Consider the following 18116-nt stretch of genomic DNA (forward strand, 5'->3'; position numbering starts at 1 on the left):
TCTGTTTAGGCCATGTCTTCAGCTGTCGTTCAGATGTATGCAGCAGATCGCAACTCCCAGTGGTCAAAGAAAAATTGTGGTGTGGCTTGCTTTGTGAAGGATAACCCACAGAGATCTTATTTTATTAGACTATATGACATCAAGGTAAGAAAATGTTTAATGTAAAATTTGTGTGTTTTATTTTAAGGTGTTTATTGGTAAATACAGAGACTTGATTACCTGATTTGTTAAAGAAAAGTATTTTAGCATGGTCAAGTTCAAATGTGCCCACCTTATCTCTTACCCCTCAATCTATTGCTTTAGTACTATGCTTCATTTTCTTTTTTTTGCCATGTAGTTATATTGATTCTTTTTTCTTGCAGGAGGGGAAATTATTGTGGGAACAGGAGATGTACAAAAACTTTGTATATAATTGTCCTAGAATGTATTTTCATACCTTTGCTGGAGATGTAAGTAATTTTTATTGTTATAGTTCATTTTCATAGTGCCTCTAGTTTGATCTATATCTGTTGATGTGTGCATCATATTGATTTGTCCTTAGATGATGATGATAATCTGTAATATCCTTTGAGAATTTATTTTTCAAAATGTAACATTTTCTACATTGAATTAACTTTCTGCTGCTAAATGCAAGTTTTGAGAACATAATCAGGCCAATGCAATACCGTGCGCTTGGCTGAGTGCACGGCTTATATATGCACTTGGACATGTGTTTTGGACGCATGTCCAAAACCACTTATCCAATAAGGGGATTAGCTTGTCCAAACTAGCACTTAGATAATAGCGTTCATCACATGTAAATTCATGTTGATGAGGCTATTAACTATGTACCTCCTTACTGAAGGAAAAAAAAAGTGTACCCAACGCACAGTTTTACTCTAAAAAAAAATTAACGCCTGCCTTGGAGCAGGCATTAATTGTTGAGGAGCCCCTAAATTTAACAGAAAAGCAGAAAATACTGCTTTTCTGTTAACTTTAGAATGATAAAAGCTAAAATCAACTTCAGGAGAACAGGGCAAAAATTTACTTTAGGAGAACAGGAAAAAAAAAAAATGTTTCCAGCGGTCAGATTAAGAAAATGGATGCTTGTTAATTGAGCGTCCATTTTCCTAACCCACGGCTGTGCACAGTTTAGGAAAATGGACGACTGTAAAGTTGAGCATCCGTTTTCCTGACCTGCGCGGACAGCCACCTCTCCGGGGCGCCCAATGCCGAGGAGGCCTCGAAGTGCACAATTTCCCCAGCACCTCCTTTTTACCGCGATTGTCCATTTAAATATTAAATTGGGCACCCGGGAGAAGTGGATCTGCAAGCTGATATTGCATTGGCCTGTATGGAAATAAATTCATGTAAGTCACACTGTTGTGTCTATCTGTGGCCACCAGGTGGTGCCCAGAACAGTGGAAGGTGCCCTGTAAAAAGACAATATGCTCTGTTTGCAAAGCCTTATAGAACAGAGAGTTCAATATAAAGCACTATGCACAGTTCATAAGCTAATATACGACGAAAACTCAGACTGGCTAAACACCGCATTACGACTACACGTCCCCCAAAGAAATCTCAGATCGGCCAATAAAGCTCTACTAACCATGCCCTCAGTCAAAACAGCAAAGTTGACCCAAGTTAGAGAGAGAGCACTATCTTTGGCAGGACCATTACTATGGAACACATTACCACTAGAATTAAGACTAATGAAAGAATTAAAACTCTTCAAAAAAGGCTTAAAAACTTGGCTCTTCAAAAAAGCATTTCACAGTGAGGTAACGGAATAACAAATGCACAAAACAGGAAATCGCCAAGATAAAGCAGTATTGCCTACTTTTGTTATTTTCTCACAATCTAAGTATTAAATTATAAAGACAGTTAATAGTAAATGGTAACCACACCCTCTCACATTTAAGTATATTATCGAACTATGTAACCGTATAATAATGGCACCCTTGGATAAATTAGAAACGACATATTTGTGCCTAACTGTAAACCGTTGTGATGGTACTCTACTATACGACGGTATAGAAAAGTTTTTAAATAAAAAAAAAAAAAAAATAAATACATGCACACATGCTCACTTGCTCGCAGACACACGCGTATACACATGCTCAGGCACACATGCCCCCCACTACACATGCAAACAGAGGTGCACAGACCTCCAGGTACTATTATCTAATATGCTCTGTCTGCAAAGCTCGTACACAGATACAGGCAGAGGAACCTACACATACAGGCAGACACACAGGCACTGGCAGTTACACAGATGCACAGCCCCACCCCTGCTCACAGGGTTCTCACAGGACAAGCAGGATGGTAGTCCTCACATATGGGTGACATCATCAGGATGGAGCCCAACCATGAAAAACTTCTGTCAAAGTTTCCAGAACTTTGACTGGCCCCTACTGGGCATGCCCAGCATGGCACTAACACTGCAGCCAGCAGGGGTTCCCCTTCAGTCTTCTTTTTTCCGCGCAGCAGTAGCCTCGCAGTTTAGGAGCTCTGACGAGATTCCTGACAGGAATTTTCCTCACGGAGTTAATTAAACTTAAATTGCCCTACAGGGGTCCCTCTCCTAACTTTTCTCAGGCCGCGGTACTCCGGTAAGTTTTTGACCGTCTTTCATCGATTACCGTAGAGTTTGGCCCTCGCAGCCTACTGGCCGTCAACCGTACCGCGGCTCGATTTTTTTCGATGGCCATGGCGTCTGGGTTTCGTCTTATCACAGACCCTCATGGGGTCTGTGTAATGTGTTTAGGCTGTGAGCATGATGTCCTGACTTGCACCAAATGTGCCCTCATGACACCAAAAGGTCGCAAAGCCAGAATGGAGAAGATGGGACTCCTCTTCCGTGCTCACACCCCGACGCCGTCCATCGCATCGACATCATTGGAACCGGTACCGTCGAAGTCGTACCAGCATCGACCACCGTCCGGTGACCGTCCGCCATAGACGTCTTCACGGCCATCGACTTCCGTTTCTCCCCCTCAAGATCGAGGGGATCGTAAGGAGAAACATCGCCATCGGCATCATAAGTCTCGGACCGTCAAGGGAGCGACATCATCGACCTCGCCACCGTCCGAGCCACCATCGAAGAAGCCCTGTCCAGGAATGGCACCAACCATTCCTGCGACCGGGACATCAAGGCCACCCTCACCCGATTGGGGTTTGGGAGTCGCGATTCTGCCTGTAAAGGTGGTCCCTCCGAATGTGCCTCTGCCTCCCTCTTCCGTCACGGAGCCGGGGCTGCTTGCTCCAGGTCTCCGGGAAGAACTGGACCGGCTGGTCCAGGAGGTCATCGGCAAGGCGATGCAACGGCTCCAGGTTCCTCCGGCACCGGCACAGAGAGTGGAACCGGTCACCGACACGATGACAGCAGCGCTGGCACCGCTGCTATCCCGGATGGAGGCGCTCATGACCGCCCTTCCACCGGTGATTCCCGGGTCTCCGATGGCTCCGGTGCGCTCCCCATTGACAGCTTCATCGGGAGGAGAAACACCGTTCCACATTGCTCCTTCGGGAGTACTGCCTCAGCCATCGATGCAAATTCGTCCCTCGCCACCAATTCATTCATCGGGGGCGATATGCACATCGGCACCATCGATGCCTTCGATACCGGCACTGATGCTTTCCAGGCCGTCCACGGTGCCCCTGGCGATTACTTCGATTTTCTTGGAACCTCAGCCGGGGCCTTCGGGTATCCAACCCCCTTCTCGTCCTACAGGTCAGTCTGCTGATCCTTATGACACCTGGGGTGATGATACTTCCACAGACACCGATGACTTACCTTCACCTCCCTCTCCTGCTGAAAGTAGAAAGCCTTCTCCTCTAGAGGTCCTTTCTTTCATTAATTTTGTGAAGGAAATGTCGGAGTTGGTCCCTTTTCAGCTTCAGATGGAGCAGGATGATAGGCACCAGATGATGGAGCTCCTCCAATTCCTGGATGCCCCTAAAGTGATCACTTCTATTCCCATTCATCAGGTTCTTCTTGACCTCCTCAAAAAGAACTGGGAAAACCCTGGATCCGTTGCCCCAGTCCATAGAAAAGCTGACATTACCTATTTAGTAAAATCAGCCCTCTGCTTTCAAAAAGCTCAGCTCGACCACCACTCGGTGGTGGAATCAGCTCAAAAGAAAACAAAAAGACGAAGCCTCACTCATCTACCCCTCCTGTTGAGGAACACAAGTTCCTAGACATTATTGGTTGACAAGTGTTCCAAGGGGCCATGCTCATCTCCAGAATTGCTGCTTACCAGCTGTATATGATCCAATACAATAGGGTCATTTTCAAGCAGATACAGGACTTCTCTGAAACCCTGCCTGACCAAACAACAGCTTCAAATCCTTGTCAACAAGGGGTTTGAGGCAGGAAAGTATGAGATAAGAACAGCTTACGATATCTTCGACACCTCTACTAGAGTGTCTGCAGCTGCCATTTCGGCAAGACGATGGGCCTGGCTCAAATCTTCTGACCGTCACCCAGAAATACAAGACAGGCTGTCTGACCTGCCATGTGTAGGAGACAATCTGTTCGGTGAACAGATCCAGCAAATAGTGGCTGAATTAAAGGACCATCATGAGACCCTTAAACAGCTCTCATCGATACCTTCCGAGTTCCCCTCAAGATAGATCTTTAGGAAAGACTCTAAGAAGTCATTCTTCCATCCAAGGAAGTACTATCCTCCACCAGCAAGGTTCTGAACTACGAGGCCTTCTCAAAAACCTCAGCCTCGCCAGGCCCGAAAGCAAAAGCCGCAAGCAGCACCCCAGCCGGGGCCTGCTTCAGGTTTTTGACTTTCAATTGGAGAGCAGCAGCCTGATTCCTCTGCCAAGCATACCAGTGGGAGGTCGATTGTGCCACTTTCACGGCATATGGCAATCAATCACAACTGACCAATGGGTGTGAGCAATCATTGCTCAGGGTTACCACCTAAACTTTCTTGCTCTTCCACCGGACTCACCACCTCTGCAAGCATGGAGAGTATCCGACCATTCTGTCCTTCTGGAGCAGGAGGTTTCCCTTCTTCTCCAGTTAAGAGCAATAGAACCCGTCCCTCTAGCAGCAAGGCCTAGGGTTCTATTCCCGATACTTTTTGATCCCCAAACATCCGGGGGAGTTCGTCCAATTCTGGACCTACGTGCTCTCAACAAGTACCTTCAGTGAGAAAAGTTCAAGATGGTAACCTTGGGCTCGCTTCTACCTCTTCTGCAAAGAGGAGACTGGCTCTGCTCTCTGGACCTTCAGGATGCATACACACACATTGCGATAACTCCAGCTCATCGCAAGTACCTCAGGTTTTTAGTAGGCCCAAAGCACTATCAAAAGCGCGTACTTCCGTTTGGCCTAGCATTGTCACCACGAGTTTTTACCAAATGTCTCGTGGTTGTCACAGCTTTTCTCAGGAAAGAAGGTGTTCACGTCTACCCCTATCTCGACGACTGGTTAATCAGGGCTCCAACCCAGCAAGCCGCTCTGTCGTCCCTCAATTTGACCCTACACACTCTAATTTCTCTAGGATTTCTCGTCAATTACGAGAAATCCTATTTAGTCCCATCTCAAACCTTGTCGTTCATTGAGGCAGACTTGGACACCTTACAGGCAAACGCCTTTCTACCTCAACAACGAGCGCTAACACTCGTGTCTCTCGCTCACCAGTTGCAGTCTCAGCATACAGCAACAGCTCGCCAATTCCTCGTCCTTTTAGGACACATGGCGTCCTCAGTCCATGTCACACCAATGGCCCGCCTGGCCATGAGGCTCATGCATTGGACTCTGAGGTCACAATGGATTCAAGCTGTTCAGCCTCTGTCGACCATTGTCCACATCACCGACTCACTCCGTCTGTCTCTCGCCTGGTGGAAAAATCACAACAATCTCCTCCAGGGACTGCCCTTTCAAGTGCCAGATCCTCAACTCATCCTCACCACCGACGCTTCCAACCTCGGGTGGGGAGCCCACGTGGACAATCTACAGACACAAGGGTCTTGGTCTCCAGGGGAAGCCAAACATCAAATAAACTTCCTAGAACTTCGAGCAATGCGATATGCTCTCAGGGCTTTTCAGGAACACCTGTCAAATCACGTCATCCTGATTCAGACGGACAACCAGGTGGCCATGTGGTACATCAACAAGCAGGGAGGCACAGGCTCCTTCCTTCTGTGTCAGGAAGCTGTGCAGATTTGGGCAGAAGCGCTCTCCCACTCGATGTACCTCAGGGCCACCTACTTGCCGGGAGTGGACAATGTCTTGGCAGACAAACTGAGTCGTGTCTTCCAACTGCACGAGTGGTCTCTCAGCCTCTCTGTAGCGGACTTCATCTTCCAACAATGGGGTTATCCCCAGGCAGACCTCTTTGCGTCCCCTCAGAACCACAAAGTTGACAATTTCTGCTCCCTCATTCGGAGCGAGCACTCTCAGCCCAGAGATGCATTCTCCCTCTCGTGGGCAACCGGTCTGCTCTATGCATTCCCTCCACTTCCTCTTCTTTCGAAGACTCTCGTGAAGTTACGTCAGGACAAGGGAACCGTGATCCTGATAGCAGCTCACTGGCCACGCCAAGTGTGGTTTCCAGTACTTCGGGATCTCTCCATCCACAGGCACATTCCCTTGGGAACGGACCAGCATTTGATCACTCAAAACAACGGATGCCTACGCCATCCCAATCTTCAGGCCTTGTCTCTGACGGCATGGATGTTGAAAGGTTAATCCTTCAACCACTTAACCTTTCAGATTCGGTTTCTCGTGTCCTGATTGCTTCACGGAAGCCTTCCACAAGAAAATCTTATTCCTATAAATGGAAAAGGTACACATCATGGTTCACCTCGCAGTCCCTTGATCCCTTTTCCTGTCCAATCCTAAGATTTTTGGACTATCTCTGGCATTTGTCGGAGTCAGGTTTAAAGACCTCTTCAAATGTCATACGTTTCCTGGATTGTTTTGAATTTGCCTTTTAGTGTTGTGGTCCTGCAAAATGTTCCTTTGTGGAAATCTTGTCTTGCTCTTCTCTGTGATGTGTAATTTTGTGTCTATAAGGTTATTGTTGTCTTTAACTTCTGGCCTATTTGGTCAGTGTATCATTACGCTTCATTTTTTTGCATTGAATTACATATTCTGTATAATGGGAGGTACATGAATAGGATCCTGTCATGCTGAATGTCTTTCCCATATGGGTAACTATATGGTCTTGTGATACATGCTGGCATAGTTTACAAACCTGGTATATTGACGGGAATTCTGGGTTTTTTCCTGTTTTTTAGAAGCTTACTTCTTACTATTTTATTTAAAAGTACTTATATCCTGCAATCTCCAAGGTTCTTACTAGTTTGCGTTTCAGTTTAGATGGTTCCTGGAAGGCTAGTACTGGTAGAGCAGGGAATGTTTTTCAACGAGTTAGCCTCCAGGAGTAGGGTACACACTTTTTTTTTTTTTTTTTTCCTTTGTATTGCAGTAAGTTTGTCCTGGGTGTTTTTCATGGAGATACAATCTTCTTGGAGATGATTTTAGGGTTGTAGCCTTTTTGTTTAAAGCATTCAGTCAGTGTTTTGAGGTGTTTGTACTTGTCTTTTGGGTACAACCATATATAGTGAAACCATTGGGTTGGCTGTGTGTAATGAATCTTTTCTATAAGAAGAATGGCAACTGGAACTGTAATGGTAGCTACATCTGCAAGTCTGTTTTCTGTATACAGATGTTTGTAGATGCCCATTGTTGACTGAGATTGGCTCCTAATAAATTAACTCTTTCTAAAATGTAATTCATTTTGAATTTGAGTGAATGATTTAATGCATTAAGAGTTATTAAATTGTTTGAGAGTCTCTTCTCCTTTAGTCCATATCATAAAAATATCATTATATTGGTAATATTTAAAAGGTCTACTTTGGCATCCATTCAGAAATGTCTCTTCCAATATTGCCATGAAACGGTTGACATACTGTGGTGCCATTCTAGTGCACATAGCAGTGCCCATGATCTGTGGATAGATGTAATTGAAGCTGAAGTAGTTGCAGGTCAGGGTGAATTTAATTTTATAATAGTTTCTGGTGTGCTCTGGTGGTCGAGAGTGGCTTTAGAAATTTGTAACATGCAGTTAAGCCATCTACATGGGAAATGTTGATGTATAGTGATTCTACATCCACTGTGACTAGGAAAGAGGGTCAGATGGTAGCTAATCAGTGTTCTTGTAACCTGTTCAGAAAGCTTGTGGTGTCTTTTATGAAACAGTTATGAACCAAAGATTTGATCCATTCATAGACGGCTTCAAACAAGACACCACAGGCTTTCTATGCACGTTTTAAAGTTTAAATGAGAAAATGTTTTCAAGAAGTTGTTAAAGACCAAGAAAATTCCGTGTTGGAATGAAGATTGGGGAGTGGTTTCAGGGGAAAGTTAGGTGAAAAAAAATGTAAATCCTTCTGCAGTTATATAGAAGACTCTAAATGTTGAGCAAAGAAAAACTAATGGTGATCTGTTAACATAAAATGCCTTTTGAAATCAGAACCATTAACTGTAGCAAGGTAGTTTTTCCGCAGATAAGAATCTTTGGTTCCACTAAATCTGCTTCGTTGTCCCAGTGTATTGTCACCTTATAACCCTGCTCTAGTTGTCTGTCTCCCTCGACCTTACTGCTTCCGTCTATATTTGTCTCAAGCATGCTTGCGTTTTGTCATTGTTCTGTTTGCTGCCAACTCTGCTGATAGGTGATTCCAGGATTCCATCCCTCTTACAGCCCGATACAGAAAAACCCGTGGGAGAACCAGCAAGCGCCTGCTCTCCCGACGCATACCCAGGCTACTCTCCTGGGCGCGCTATTCAGTAAAAATAAATATTAAAATGAGGGCCCGCGATAAAAGGAGGTGCTAGGGACACTAGCGCGTCCCTAGCACCTCCTTTTTGACAGAAGCGGCGGCTGTCAGCAGGTTTTCAGCCGACGCTTAATTTTTCCGGTGTCTGTTCTCGAGCCCGCTGACAGCCACGGGTTCGGAAAACGGACGCCGGCAAAATTGAGCGTCCGTCTTCCAACCCGCGGGCTGTGGGAAGATTTTACTTTTTTTTTTTTTTTGGGGCCTCCGACTTAATATCGCTATATTAAGTCAGAGGGTGTACAAAAAAGCAGTTTTTTCTGCTTTTCTAAACACTTCCCCGGTGCCGGCCGAAATTAAAATGTGCGGCTTGGCATTTTCGATGCGCTATTACCCCTTACTGTATAAGGGGTAAAATGTGCGGCTTGGCATTTTCGATGCGCTATTACCCCTTACTGTATAAGGGGTAAAAATAGGGCGTGAAAATGTGTGGCCAAACATGACTTAACAGTGCGCTACAGTAAAGTGCGCTCCACCGGAGCGCACTTTACTGTATCGGCCCGTCAGGAAGTAACACAGCAGATGAAAACCAGTTGACCAACTCAGTCTGCCTAGTTGTCCCATTTTATACTATTCTAGTTAAAGATGATTCTCAACTGTCAACCATACAAGCTTTACTATCTGCAGGTTATCACTCTTTTATGCAAGTCAGTTAGTTTTGCTGCCTTCCCTTCCCCCTTTTTTTTTTTTTTTTTTTAACTCGCCACCCTTCTGGATAGATGAGCTTACCAGTTCTCTTATTTAACATTCAGGCCCCCTGGCCTCCCCTCTCCCATTTCTTTTACCCAGCTTCTCAGCTCTGTTCCTACTACTGTCCTCTGTCTTTCTAAGCCTCTCTCTTTTCAACCTCATTTGAAGATTCCTTATCCCTGAGCTTCTTCCTCAATGGAAAATACGGTCTTGTTACCTCACTGGTGATGTCTCTTCCTCTGAGGTTAAGAGGGTTCACCAGCTACTGACTGTGTATCGGTGTTGGGAAGGGAACTTCCAGAGCTTTCTGAAAAGTTAAAAGCCCCTCTGCTGTTATGTGGTAGTTCCCAGGTTGCAGAAACCAAGGAGGCCGTATTACATTCCCTCAGCATTCAGGCACAGCAGATACTTTGAAACTGAGGGGAATCACGGAGCTGTTCTAGTGCAAGAACTGCCATGCATGAGGAAAAGAAAGCTTTTGCCTTTCCAGAAAGCTGTGGAAATTTTCTCCATTTGGCATGGATATGCAGTCACATGATCCACCTCTGTCACTGGTGGCATGCTGTCTTCAAATAACTGATACAGGTTAAGAAACTTTGAATTATGCACTTAAATATATCATAAACTTTTCTGACTGCTTTGTCATACTGACTGGTAACCTTCATCAGAATTGATTATTGCTAGGATCACTTTCTTGCTTGCTGGTTTCCAGTTCTCATCCTCCTGATTGAGAAGTGACGAATGATTTTTTTTGTGTGCTGCAAGTGCATGATATTATATGCTGCCTTTTGTATAGAAATACAGCTTCCAAGCCTTCCAGTTTTTTTCAAGTCACCTTTGACTTTTTTCTACCCCTCCTATTTCTCTTTCACGGTAGCTAGTACAGATGCTAAACATCAACTGTCCTAGCACCGAGCCTTGAGGCACCCCCACTGGTCACTTTACTTTCACCAGAATGGACTCTATTGACCACCTGAATTCTGGTACTTAACTAGAAGTTTGCTCTGCCAGTTATTTTCTGTCCTACGCCAAACTGGTTAGTTTGTTGACCAGTTTTCTATGATTATGATGATTTGTAAACTTTGAAAAATAACTATGCATTTTATTTATCTGCCTCATGAAGTCAATCTAGTTCCTTCAATATATAGAAAATGTAGTTTAGGAAAAGATAACTCATCATAATTTTGTTTTTTAAAGTGTCATAGGTGTTGAAAAACTTACCTCTTTATTTTAAATCACCTCTTTCAGACATATCAAGTTGGTCTTAATTTTGCTAGTGAAGAAGAAGCAAAGAAATTCAGGAAAACCGTAGCAGACTTGGTTGGAAGACAGCAACGAAGAACTGGTACAAAGCTTTTTGCTTTTTCCTCTGTGGCTGAATAATTATACATAATTTGATATTTAAATATGTAAACACCATATAAGTATTGTCTGAGTATTGGAAAATGTACCATATGTTCCATATTACTGAAGAAAAATCTTTTAAATCATTCTGCAGGGCCATTAACTGAACTGCCAGTTAGACTGATAGTAAAATTATATAGATTTTTTTTGACTTGAAGAATAAAATACATTCCTTTCAAATGTAAATAGACCTGAAATGAGCATCTGAATTCTTAATACTTAGCACATAATCCATGATTTAGCAATGATTTTTGTGGATATGGCGACCAGTATTGGCTTAACTTGCCAGGCCTGTTCAATTTGCATGTATATTATTCAGAAAAATAGTATATCTGATCTTTCCTTTATTGCTTGTACAAACATGTCTGTCAGTAGGAATTAGTTCATGGAATGGCACCTCATTTGGTATCAAATTTTGACTGAAGTTCTCCTTGTGATCTGTGAAGGGGGATCAGCCAGGTTTAGCCAGTTGGCAGCATGCATAAGGTGGGCAAACACTTAATAACTGAAAAGAGGAAATTGGGAGTTACATACTGCAAAAACAAAATCAGTTGAATTGATCATGGAACAATATACAGAATCTTATGTTCTAGCAAAACATCCACTTTAGTTATTAATGGGGAAAATTAATGTGCTTTAAAATTGAGACATAGGGCAGATCCAAGATGGCGGCACACTGATGTTGGGATTCGGAGCCCCTTCCCTAGTTTAGCTTCTTTATTATTTCTCCTCTAAAAAAGTTTCCTATCCCATCTGCGGGCAAGAGGAAAGGGAAAGCCTGCACCTATCCAAGTGTTTTGGGAGTTCTAGCACTGAGCAGCCGATTTATTGCCGCCTCCTCCTCTGACCTTAAACTCTCAATTCCGGATTGGGATTGTTGGGCGGCGAGCAGGTCTAAGGTTTACCAACTCCCGCCCCAGACCTGGAAGTCACGCTTACTCGGGAGCAACGTTGGACTCCTCTACAGCCGGGTATTTGCCCTCCTGATTCTGAGGTTACTCTTGCGATATTTGCAGCATGAAAGCATTCAGCACCCTGCTGGTGTGCTGGCTTTGCCGGTTATCTGAGGCTTCTTCTTCCTCGAGGTCAGTGGAACGGGTCTCGTCAGAGCTATTAATCTTTTCTCCATATTAGACCACCGCAAGTTACTTTGGGAGGCTTCGACTAAGCTTTCTTCTCAGTTGGGTCAGTTTGTAAGCCAAATACCAAGGTTTGGATATGGCTGTTGACTAGCTACAGTAACAGGTTTACTGCTACATCTCAAAAAGTTCAGAGACTGGTATTAGGAATTAATGTACTTCAAGATTCTACAGGTTCTTTAACTAATGGTCATCTTTACCTTGTTAATAAAATGTTAGAAGAAGAAACAGGCTTATTAATTTTCCAAGGAAAAAAATGTTTCTCCTGTTAAAATGGTGAGGTTATATTTTCTTGAAGTGTTGAAAATACCTGAAAATTTATTCTCACAGGACAAGCAGGATGGTTGTCCTCACAAATGGGTGACATCGAGGATGGAGCCCACCACGGAAAACTTCTGTCAAAGTTTAAACAGAACTTTGACTGGCCCCTACTGGGCATGCCCAGCAAGGCACTGACCCTGCAGCCAGCAGGGGTCTCCCTTCAGTCTTCTTTTTTCCGCGCAGCAGTTGCCACGCGGTGAAAGGAGCTCTCTAACCACGTTCCTGACAGGAATTTGGAAATTAATTTCCTAAGAAAATTTGCCCCTCAGGGGTCTCCCTTCGACAAATTTTTTAGTCATCTTACGGAACCCGGTAAGTTTTTTTGCCTTCTTCCATCGACTGCCGTCGATTTTGGCCCTCGAGGCCTGTGGGCACTTACCGATCCCCAGCCTAAATTTTGGCTTTCAGCCATGGCAACGGGGTTCCGTCGTTGTCCGGATTGTACCCGGACTATGTCCATCACAGACCCCCACAGGGTTTGTGTAATGTGTTTGGGTAGTGAGCATGATGTCCTGACTTGCACCAAATGTGCCTTAATGACACCCAAGGGTCGCAAAGCCAGGATGGAGAAGATGGGGCTCCTCTTCCATGCACCAACCCCAACGCCATCGATAGCATCGACGTCATCGGAACCGGCACCGTCGAAGTTGTACCATCATCGTCAACCCTCCGGTGACCGTCCGCCATCGATCGCTTCTCGGCCGTTGACTCCCGTCCCTTCCCCGGATGGGCGAGGGGATCGGAAAGAAAAGCACCGCCATCGACGGCATAAGTCTCGGCCTGTCGAGGATCCACAGCCATCGACCTCTGCTCAAGCCGAGCCACCGACAAAGAAGCCGCGAACAGACCGGATGCCCTCCACGTCTCGTTCGCCGGCATCGAGGAAACCCTCACCCTCTCGGGGTGTGGGGGCCGTGATCCCACCGGTTACGGTGGTCCCTCCGGCCCTGCCTCAGCCTCCCTCTCCCGTCGAGCCGGGTATGGTTACCCCTGGTCTCCGGGCAGAACTGGACCGGCTGGTCCAGGAGGCCATCGAGAAAGCGATGAAGAAATTACAACCTCCATCGGCACCGTCTCCGGCACCGGTTCCAGTGCCGCCACCGACACCGGCACCGCCACCGAGGAGGGAACCGACCACCGAGCCGTTGATACAAGCGCTAGCACCGCTACTGAGCCGCATGGAGGCACTCATGACGGCCCTTCCATCGGTGATTCCAGTGCCATCGACAACACCACCGTCTCCGACTGGTTTCTCATCGGCAGGAGAAACACCGTTTCGAATTCCCCCTTCCGGGGTAGTTCCATCGGTACCTTCGGGTATATCTCCACCGATTTATCCTTCGGCTCCATCGATTCCGCGCCAGGCACCGATTCCATCGGCAGCACCGAAGCCATCGATGCCATTTCTGGTTCCACCTACTGCACCGATTCCACCTCTGTTTCCATCGATGCCTTCAGAGCCTCAGCCAGGTCCATCAGGGCTACAAGCCACACATGATCCCTACGATACCTGGGGTGATGATGATGATACCTCTTCTGACACAGATCTGCCTTCGCCACCATCTCCTACAGAGAGTAGAAAAAGATCTCCTCCTGAGGATCTATCTTTCATTAATTTTGTGAAAGAAATGTCAGAAGTTGTACCTTTTCAACTACAATCTGAAGCTGATGATAGACACCAGATGATGGAACTACTTCAATTTCTGGATGCTCCAAAAATCATCGCTTCCATCCCTATACACCAGGTGTTTTTGGATCTGCTCAAGAAAAACTGGGAATCTCCTTCATCAGTGTCCCCAGTTAACAAGAAAGCTGACTCCACATACCTTGTCCAGTCAGCACCAGGTTTCCAAAAGCCTCAACTGGATCATCGCTCTGTTGTGGTTGAGTCCGCGCAGAAGAAGGCCAAGCGTCTTAAGCCGCACTCTTCTACCCCACCTACCAGGGACAACAAGTTCCTGGATAGTGTAGGACGGAAAGTGTATCATGGAGCTACGTTGATTTCACGCATAGCTTCATATCAACTTTACATGACTCAATACAACAGAGCCATCTTTAAGCAGATGCAAGACTATGCTGACACGTTGCCGGACCAATACCAACCACAGCTTCAAGCCCTTCTTCACAAGGGATTTGAGGCAGGGAAGCATGAGATTAGGACTGCCTATGACATATTCGATGCTTCCACGAAGGTTTCAGCCACAGCCATCTCAGCCAGACGTTGGGCTTGGTTAAAGTCATCCAACCTTCGCCCAGAAGTCCAAGATCGTCTTGCTGATTTGCCCTGCTTAGGCGACAATTTGTTTGGAGAGCAAATTCAACAGATTGTGGCGGAGTTAAAAGACCACCATGAGACGTTGAAACAACTCTCATCTGTCCCACCTGAGGTGACCTCCAAGCAACCGCAAAAGAAGGACTCTAAGAAGTCATTCTTTCGACCACGTCGCTACTACCCTCCGTCAACTAGGGCTCGTCCTGCAAGGTCCTCTAACAGGCCTCAGCCTCGTCAGCCGAGAAAGCAAAGACCTACTGTAGCCCCACCTCCTGGGCCTGCGGCGGGCCTTTGACTTCCCTGTATTGAGCACATGCCATCTCCCTCTTCCACACATCCCTGTGGGGGGTCGACTGTTCCACTTCTTACACCGTTGGAAACAGATCACCTCAGATCAGTGGGTGCTAGCAATTATCGCACAGGGTTACCACCTCAACTTCATAACACTTCCGCCAGACTCCCCGCCTCTTCAGGCATGGAGTCTAACCAGCCATTTCACTCAATTACATCAAGAAGTATCCCTTCTTCTACAATCAAATGCTATAGAACCCGTCCCTCCTTGTCAACAAGGGAAGGGATTCTATTCCAGATACTTCCTAATACCAAAGAAATCAGGGGGGCTACGTCCAATTCTGGACCTTCGGGCCCTCAACAAGTATCTGCAAAAAGAAAAGTTCAAGATGGTAACCCTGGGCGCCTTGCTCCCTCTGTTGCAAAAGGGGGATTGGCTGTGCTCTCTCGACCTCAAGGACGCTTATACCCACATTGCGATCACACAATCCCATCGCAAATATCTGCGGTTTCTTGTAGGCCACGACCATTATCAATACCGTGTCCTACCTTTCGGTCTGGCTTCTGCCCCACGAGTCTTTACCAAATGTCTCGTAGTGGTAGCAGCATTCCTAAGGAAGGAAGGTGTCCACGTCTACCCCTACCTGGACGATTGGCTAATCAGGGCCTCCTCCCAACACATAGCTCAATCCTCCCTAAAATTGACAATTCAAACACTCCTTTCCTTAGGGTTTCTTGTCAATTACGAGAAATCTTGCTTAGTCCCGTCTCAAACCTTATCCTTCATTGGAGCAGACTTGGACACCTTGCAGGCAAAGGCTTACCTTCCTCTTCAGAGGGTCCACACCCTAATATCCCTGGCTCGCCAGCTCCAGTCTCAAAACACTGCCACGGCTCGCCAGTTCCTCATTCTCCTAGGACACATGGCATCCTCGGTTCAAGTCACTCCCATGACCCGACTAGCCATGAGAGTAACACAATGGACTCTACGACACCAATGGATTCAAGCTTTTCAGCTTCTGTCCTCCATAGTCACAGTCACACAGGCCCTGCGCCTATCCTTAACCTGGTGGACAACTCAGGTCAACCTCCTTCAGGGCTTACCTTTTCTTCCACCGGATCCGCAAGTAATCCTAACCACCGACGCTTCTCACATCGGTTGGGGAGCCCATGTGGACGAATTACAAACCCAAGGGTTATGGTCCAAAGAGGAAGCCGAACACCAGATAAATTTCCTGGAACTTCGCGCAATCCGCTATGCACTCCGAACTTTCAAAGATCATCTATTCCATCAGATAATCTTAATCCAGACGGACAACCAAGTGGCCATGTGGTACATAAACAAGCAGGGAGGCACAGGCTCCTTCCTTCTGTGTCAGGAAGCTGCGCAGATCTGGGCGGAAGCCCTCTCCCACTCTATGTACCTCAGGGCCACTTACCTGCCGGGAGTAGACAATGTATTGGCAGACCAGCTGAGCCGTGTCTTCAAGCCACACGAGTGGTCACTCGATCCTCTGGTGGTGACCTCTCTGTTTCACAAGTGGGGTTTTCCCCGCATAGACCTCTTTGCGTCCCCTCAGAACCACAAAGTGGACGATTACTGCTCTCTCATTCGGAGCCAACACTTTCAGCCGAGAGATGCCTTCTCCCTCAAGTGGACGACAGGTCTGCTTTATGCATTCCCTCCACTTCCTCTTCTGTCAAGGACTCTCGTGAAGCTACGCCAAGACGGAGGAACCATGATCCTGATAGCACCCCACTGGCCACGCCAAGCGTGGTTTCCCATACTCCAGGATCTCTCCATCCGCAGGCACATCCCTCTGGGAACGGATCCGCATCTGCTCACTCAAAACGACGGATGCCTCCTCCATCCCAACCTCCAGGCCTTGTCCCTGACGGCATGGATGTTGAAAGGTTAGTCCTTCAGCCCTTTAACCTTTCGGATTCGGTTTCTCGTGTCCTGATAGCTTCACGAAAGCCCTCTACCAGAAGATCCTATTCATATAAATGGAAAAGGTACACATCATGGTGCACTTCTCAGTCCCTTGATCCCCTTTCCTGTCCAATCTCTAAGTTCTTGGACTATTTATGGCACCTATCAGAATCCGGTCTAAAGACCTCTTCCATTAGGATGCATGTCAGTGCGGTAGCCGCCTTCCATAAAGGTGTACAGGGTGTCCCTATTTCAGTACAACCCCTGGTAACACGTTTTCTTAAAGGCTTGCTCCATCTGAAGCCACCCTTACGTCCTCCGGCCCCATCTTGGGACCTTAACCTGGTTCTTGGTCGTCTAATGAAACCTCCTTTCGAACCTCTGCACTCCTGTGAATTAAAGTATCTCACATGGAAAGTGTTATTCCTTTTGGCTATCACTTCAGCTCGCAGGGTTAGTGAATTGCAGGCCCTAGTTACCTATCCGCCTTACACTAAGCTCCTGCAGGACCGGGCGGTACTCCGCACTCACCCTAAATTTTTACCTAAGGTAGTTTCTGAGTTTCATATTAATCAATCCATCATACTACCTATCTTTTTTCCCAGGCCCCACTCCAACTCCGGGGAACAGACTCTGCATACCCTAGACTGCAAACGAGCTCTAGCTTTTTATCTAGACCGTACAGTTGCTCACAGGAAGAGCACTCAATTATTTGTCTCTTTCCATCCTAACAAGTTAGGACATCCTGTGGGTAAGCAGGCTCTTTCCTCCTGGTTGGCGGACTGCATTTCTTTTTGCTATCAGCAAGCTGGCATTCCTTTTCAAGACCGTGTGAAAGCACACTCTGTGAGGGCCATGGCGACGTCAGTGGCACACCTTCGATCGGTGCCGCTTCCTGACATCTGCAAAGCTGCAACCTGGAGTTCTCTCCATACCTTTGCAGCCCACTATTGTTTGGACAAAGCTGGAAGACAGGACTCTATCTTCGGCCAATCTGTCTTGCGTAACCTTTTTCCAACGTGATGTACCAACACCCTTCCACCTTCCCGGTAGGGTGCGGATGCCCTTTCCCAAATTCCACCCCAGTTGTTGTGCCTGTTGCACGTCGTTGGGTGCATTTGGTGCAAGTCAGGACATCCTCAGCTCGGTACTCACCCATTTGTGAGGACAACCATCCTGCTTGTCCTGTGAGAAAGCAAATGTTGCTTACCTGATGTAA

General features: G+C 46.4%; 1 protein-coding gene across 2 annotated transcripts in view; it reads left to right on the forward strand.

Annotated features, from left to right (window-relative positions):
• Positions 1-18116, forward strand: part of WASL (WASP like actin nucleation promoting factor) — a 194370-nt gene that overhangs the window by 89133 nt on the left and 87121 nt on the right. For both annotated transcript variants that reach the window (XM_029615532.1, XM_029615533.1), the window contains exons 2-4: positions 10-144; positions 363-449; positions 10786-10882. In XM_029615532.1, the coding sequence (XP_029471392.1) occupies positions 10-144; positions 363-449; positions 10786-10882 (319 nt within the window). The remainder of the gene's footprint in view (positions 1-9; positions 145-362; positions 450-10785; positions 10883-18116) is intronic.

The sequence above is a fragment of the Rhinatrema bivittatum genome, chromosome 9 (assembly GCF_901001135.1).
Source record: "Rhinatrema bivittatum chromosome 9, aRhiBiv1.1, whole genome shotgun sequence".
NCBI classification, from domain to species: domain Eukaryota; kingdom Metazoa; phylum Chordata; class Amphibia; order Gymnophiona; family Rhinatrematidae; genus Rhinatrema; species Rhinatrema bivittatum.